We start from the raw sequence: 6,567 nt of genomic DNA, 5'->3' as shown, positions 1-6,567 counted from the left end.
ACTCCTTAGCTCTGTAGGAGTTTTGCTTGGTGCATCCATGCATTAATATTGAAAACCCCACATCAGATTCCTACACGGACAAGGAAGGAATGGTGAAGGAGCATAGTAGGTCCATGATCCAGAAAGTGATGGGGGAAGTGTAGTGATAAACAGCTCCGAAGGTCACACACCCAAAGCCAGCATTAGAAATTTTATGTCATGTGAGTCTCACCTCCACAAAAGTTTCATCATTAGCTTACTTGGAAATCACACACACACACACACACACACACACACACACACACACACAGTTCTCTCTCTGGGATGAATTCTGTGGCCCCTCTTGAATGTGAAAATGGTTGCTTCCTTCCCCCAGTTCTTTCGTGTGGGTTGCTTTAGGATGGGCCTTGTGCTCTGCGGTGAGTCAGCCTGGCCCCTTCTCTCTCTCTGAGGCCCATCTTGCCTGGCACAGGTTATGGGGAAATTTCCTCTTCTGCATTTCTGTCTATACCTTGTGGATTGCAGAGAGAGAGAGAGGGAGAGAGAGTGAGAGAGAGAGAGGGAGAGAGATCAATGTGAGAGAGAAACATAAATAGGTTGCCTCCCATACTTGCCCTGAGCTGGTATGGAAACCAAGGGATGTGCCCTGACCTGGAATTGAACCTGCAACCAATTTGGTGTAGAAACAATGCTTCAACCAACTGAGCCATCCGGCCAGGGCTATCAATTTCCACCTGTAATGTCCTCCCAAACAGATGTACCATTTCCTCCAATGAGGAATTGCATAGTATATATTTGTGATGTGCATCTCTGAATGTTGCAGGAACATCGTACGTTTTGATGTGTCCATGACATCTTTATACCATCCTGTCTTTCGTTGGTCACTGTGCTATACGGATGCATTTGAGTTTTGCAATTTGATTTTGTCTCTAGAAACCTTGCTGACTCTCTTCTCAAGCCCCAACATGCATCTGTATGTACGTGTGGTTTTTCCTATATAAACACAATCCTTGATAGATAAACTCAGCTTGATTTTCTTTCAATTTCCATAGCTTTTACTTATTGCTCTTGCCTTGCTGGACTCGGACCCGGTGCTGCTGCGTTAGGTGTGGGGCTTGCTGAGCTCACCCTCTATCCCGACAGGGGAGCCTCCTGCATCCCTAGCTGACTGTGATGTTATCCTGAAGGCCTCTGACATCCCCCCCGCGCTCACTGGTTCCTCCCTTGAGATCCCATCAGTCAAGGGCAGCGAGGACACACAGAAGCCCCACTATGTGCTCCAGCAGCGGGAATGGAATGTCAGGGTTTGTGATGCCCAGGCTGGGACACAGATGGAGCAGAAAGGGACACTTCCCATCAGCCTGGGTGGGGCTCTGAACAGGGACCCAGCGATGAGGGGCCAGGAAGGTGGATTTTCATGAACTTTCAGGGGGCAGCGCTGGTGCTGTGCTGAGGTCCCGACAAATGGGGCATCCGTTTCCGATGGGGCTTGTGGGCCCTCGCTGTCCCTCAGACACTCAGACCCTCGCGCCAACACAGGTGCGTCCACGTCCCCAAGAAGCCCTCGGAGCCAAGGCCTTTACCACTCAGTTCTGCCCCTGGGTTCCACCCTCCACTGGACTTGGGTCTAAATTCCTTTCTCTTTGCCAGCATTTGTTCTAAACAAATCTTAAAATTATCCTTTTCCAGAATGTTCAACAGTTTTAGCTGGAGGGCAGGCCCCCCCCCCGCTCCCCCACCCCGAGTCACCATGACCAGCTCTGAGTGTGCTGGCCCCTGGGTGACTCCCTCTCCACTTACACATCCTCTGTAAGGGGGTCACTTTCAGATTCACATCTGGACAAGCCACTCAACCTCCCAGGGCCTCAGTACATTTACCTGTAGGGTTGGGGGGTGTGTAAAGGGATGTGGAGGGTGGGGGAGGAGAGACAGGAAGATTTCTCAGCCACCACACCCCCCACGTCCTATGGAGGCCAAGTTCCCCTTCCAGCCTGGCCACAGTCTCTCCCCCAGGGCTTCCTGTTGGGGTGTCCTAGGCCCCACCCCAGAGCTGGGCACTTCCCTCCCTGACCCGCTCTGCCCTGCCAGAGGCAGACATGGTGCCCCTGCTGTTGCTGCCCCTGCTGTGGGGGGGTAAGTGGGCTGTGGGAGGGGGGCTGGGGAGGTGGGGGAGAGGCGGGGGCTGCATCTGAGCCGCAGTCCCCCTCCCCCAGGGTCCCTGCAGCAGCCGCCAGTCTATGAGATCGAAGTGCAGGAATTGGTGACGGTGCAGGAGGGTCTGTGTGTCCACGTGCCCTGCTCCTTCTCCTACCCGTGGAGTCCGTGGTCTTCCTCTACCAAACTCTACACCTACTGGTACCGGTTGAGGGGCAACACAAACCGTGATGTTCTTGTGGCCTCGAGCAACCCAGATAAACCGACAGAGACCAAAGGCCGCTTCCTCCTTGCCGAACCCAGGACCAACAACTGTTCCCTGCAAATCAGAGATGCCAGGTGGAGTGACTCAGGACACTACTTCTTCCGAGTGGAGAGAGGAAATTCTGTTGGATTTAGTTACCAAAAGAAGATGCTGGATTTGCAGGTGACAGGTAAGGCAGGGGCCCCGGAGAGGATCAGGGACAGGGGACCCATCTTAGAGCAGGAACAGGACACTGCACACTCCCTGTCCAGGCCGTGGGCCCTGGGTGGTGGGAAGAACACAGGGCCTGGGTGAGCTCAGCCCGAGGCAGGGCCTCTCTCAGGGTCCCGCTCTGAGTCCCCACCCCTGCGGCCCAGGCACCTGCCTTTCTCCCCTGCAGCCCTGACAGAGAAACCCCACATCCGGATAACGGAGCCCCTGGAGTCCGGCCGCCCCACACAGCTGGCCTGCAGCCTGCCAGGGGCCTGTGAAGGGGGACGACCTCTCACCTTCTCCTGGGCGGGAGCCGCTGTGGACTCGCTGGACCCCCAGAACCTCAGCTCCTCGGTGCTCACCTTCACCCCGAGGCCCCAGGACCATGACACCAACCTCACCTGTCAGGTTCAAGTCCAAGGATCTTTGTTGGCCACGCAGAGAACCATTTGGCTCAATGTGTCCTGTGAGTGTTGGAGTAGGTGGGTGAGTCCATGCAGGCTGGGGAGTGTCATGTGTGTGTGTATGTGTGTGTGTGTGTGTGTCCTGGAGGCTGAGCTATCCTGAGAACACTCATAATGGATCTGCGTGTAGGTGGGGAGTGGGCCAGAAGAACAGTTCTCCCACCTTCCTGGTTCCCACTGGTGCTCCTTGGGGTTGGGTGACTTCCAGGTGAAGTGGGGCCCTATCTTTCTATCCCAGATGCCCCACGTGGGGACTGGAGGTGGAGGGGAGTTCACCTAATGGGCTCCCAACTCCTCTCCTTCAGCCACTCTGTGCAGAGTGAGTTGAGGACAGATGTGGGGCCGGCCGCCTGGTCAGGTGTTGGGCTGTGGGTGGACTGACACCTGGACAACACGTCACCCTTCTCCCGCATCCCCAGGCAGCCCGCACTCCAGCAGATGTGTGACTGAGGAGCAGCAAGGCTCCTGGCCCCTGGTCTTCACCCTGATCAGAGGGGCCCTCATGGGGGCTGGCTTCCTCCTCACCTACGTCCTCACCTGGCTCTACTACACCAGGTGAGCAGGCCTGTCTCTCCCGGGGACGTTCAGGGATTGGCCCTGAGGTGCAGGTGGGGCCGAGCTGTCCGGCTCTGCCTGGAGTTAGAGCCAAAGTGGCCGAGTCTCTGAGCTGACACCTGTGTGGGCCCCGCAGGTGTGGAGGCCCCCAGAACAGGAGGCAGAGCTCCTGATGGATCCTCCCTTCCTCTCAAGATGTTACTGAGGTGTGGACACCAGGCTACAGGGACCGTCCTGGGACGTCCATGTCACCATCTCCCTGGAAGTTCTTGACTCACCTGCCTCCAATGTGCCCCTGGGGTTTCAGTGTGTGGAGGTGACTGAGTGAGGACAAGGGGAGTCAATGCCATGGGGAGAAGACTTTTCCTCCTTTCACCTCCTGAGAGGAGGGGCCGCTGTGCCCAGGAAGCCCTGGATTTCCTCAGGAAGCAGATGCAGGTGCAGGGCAGCCTAGCGAAGGCCTTTATTGGGTTTCCATGGGAAACCCAAGGCAGGGCAGGGTGAGCAGTTCAGGACCAGCTGGTGTGTGTCAGTCTGGGGGATTGGCCTGTGGGCGTGGTCTCCATGTGTCTGGTCCCAGGTCCTGGGTGATTTGGGGCAGGTGGGGAGGCTGGGAATACGGGCTCAGGTTGGGTTGGTTTGCATCTGAAATTCTTTGCTGTCTCTGAGAATGGGCGGGTCCTGGGAGGCCCTGTGTCTCCTTGGCTTCCAATCTGCTTAATGGCTCAAAACATCCTAAGATACAGAAATAAACAATGATACACACCCACTGACGGCCCCCTTCTTTCTGCCTGTGCTCCTCCCACTTGACTTGTTCCCCTCCCCCTTCTTTCTCTCTCTCTGTTGGTTCTGCCCACTCATCACCCCACCCCTGATCCTTTCTCTCTATTCTCAGGCCCAGAGAGGGACTGAAGTTGGCACCTTATCCTCCCCTTGCCCAGGAGTTACCTGGTCACCACCTGAGCTTCTGGTCTCCCATCTGTAGGTGCTGATACACAGTAGAGTTAGGAGCCGCTCTCCTCTCCCTGTGCATAGACGCCAACCTCAGAATTATTGTCATAACACATCCCAGCATTTAATCATAAATGAAAACATTTATAAGGTGTCACATGACCATTGATTTTACTCTGCAGTGTCTGTGGGAGTTTCTTGAGTCCAATGACATCTCCATCTCCTCTTTCTGTTGTTGAAGCTGTTGCAAATAAGGGATGTTGTTTATTCCTTGTAATTATCCTTCAGTTGGTATTTATATCTCTTCTTATTTTTTAAAAATATTTTTATTGATTTCTGAGAGGAAGTTGGAGGGAGAGAGAGCGATAGAAATATCAATGATGAGAGAGAATCATTGATTGGATGCCCCCTCCATATTCTCTCCTGGGGATGAAGCCAGTACCCCAGGCAAGTAGCCTGACTGGGAATCTAACTGTAATCTCCTGGCTTACAGGTCGACACTCAACTCCTGAGCAACACTGCCAGGCTATATCTACTCATGAATAATAAAAAAATTCAACATTTAAGACACATCTCTCACCATTGGGCATTATTACGTTCATATATCTTACATCTATCAATTTGATAAACTTTAGAGAACATTAATAATTACTTAGATGTAAACAATTATTTTATTTCCAGTTTTATAGAGATATTTTTTAAACAGAATGCATGCCAGCGTAAGGTATGCAATGTGCATATTTGATACACTTATATAGTGAAGTGATTACCCCAATAAGGTTCATTAACACTTTCATCCTCTCATGTAATTACCATTGTTATGATTATACTATGAATGATGTATAACCATGACAACTTTCATGTATGTAATACAATCCTGTTCATTGTAGTCATCATGCTGTCCAAGACCTCCCCAGGAATTGTTCATCTTGTAGCTGAAAGTTTGTATCCTTGACCAACATCTCCCCATTTCCTCACCCCCAGCCCTGCATCTCCATTCTACTCTATTTCTGTGAGTTCAGCTTCTTCAGATCCCACCGTGAGAACAAACTGCAGATAAACAATGACTATTTTGAAAAAAAATTACCCTCAGAGTTATGTTTCTTTCATGCAGTTCTAGCTTTCCATCAGAGAATCACTTTCCTCTATGCAAAAATGGACTCAAAATGTATTAAAGACCTAAATATAATACCCACAAAAGTATAAAACTCTTAGAGGATAACATAGAGGGAAAGCCGTGACATTGGGTTTTACATCAAAAGCACAGACAAGGAAAGCAAACATAGACAAGTGGGACTGTACCAACTTCAAACCCTGAACACAAGAGGACACTCTCACCAGACTCCAGAGGCCACCTACAGGATGGGAGAGGAACTGTATCTGGTGAGGGGTTAATCTCCAGCATCTATTACAAACTCACACAAGACAACATAAGAAACCCAAATAACACAGTTGAAGGAAAGGCTAAAAGCTTGAATAGATATTTCTCCAAGGAAGATGTACAAATGGCCAACTACGTCATGAAGAGAGACGCAACATCAGTAAAACGAAAGAACTACAAATGAAAGCTCTTGCTGGTGGCTCAGTTGGTTAGTGTTTTCCTGATACACCCAGTTTGCCGGTTCCATCCTGGTCGGGGCACATACAACAATCAACCAAGGAAGGCATGAATCAAAAACTGTAATGAGAGGTCACCTCACACCCTGTAGGATGGCCACTAAGAAATGAAACCACAGAAAATAACAAGCGCTGGTGAGCAGGTGCCAAAATTGGAACCATTCAGCACATTGGGTGGGATTGTAAGAGGGTGTACCCACTGTGGAAAACAATATGGCAGTTCCTCTAAATATTAAATATAGAATTACCATATCATGGACCATCCTCTCTTGAGGTTATATGTCCAAAAGAACTGAAAACAGGACCTCAAAAAGATATCTGCACTCCCATATCTATAGCAGCATTATTCATATTACTCAAAATCTGTCAGCAACCCAAATATCCATTGGT

General features: G+C 50.9%; 1 protein-coding gene across 2 annotated transcripts; it reads left to right on the top strand.

Annotated features, from left to right (window-relative positions):
- The first annotated feature begins 2,049 nt into the window (after positions 1-2,049).
- LOC102436548 (sialic acid-binding Ig-like lectin 14) lies at positions 2,050-6,043 on the top strand. 2 transcript variants are annotated; one of them, XM_023748422.1, is made up of 5 exons: positions 2,050-2,112; positions 2,193-2,567; positions 2,778-3,056; positions 3,474-3,609; positions 5,675-6,043. In XM_023748422.1, exons 1-5 carry the CDS (start codon positions 2,076-2,078, stop codon positions 5,733-5,735), a joined length of 888 nt encoding a protein of 295 aa, XP_023604190.1. In that variant the 5' UTR covers positions 2,050-2,075; the 3' UTR covers positions 5,736-6,043. The 2 variants fall into 2 exon arrangements, with proteins under 2 accessions (XP_023604190.1, XP_014305220.1); XM_014449734.2 differs by lacking the exon at positions 5,675-6,043 and adding an exon at positions 3,746-4,355.
- The last annotated feature ends 524 nt before the right edge of the window (positions 6,044-6,567 follow it).

Source organism: Myotis lucifugus, unplaced genomic scaffold, assembly GCF_000147115.1.
Source record: "Myotis lucifugus unplaced genomic scaffold, Myoluc2.0 scaffold_1382, whole genome shotgun sequence".
NCBI classification, from domain to species: Eukaryota; Metazoa; Chordata; class Mammalia; order Chiroptera; family Vespertilionidae; genus Myotis; species Myotis lucifugus.
The sequence above is the reverse complement of the archived record's forward strand: the minus strand, read 5'-3'. Positions and strand labels throughout refer to the sequence as shown.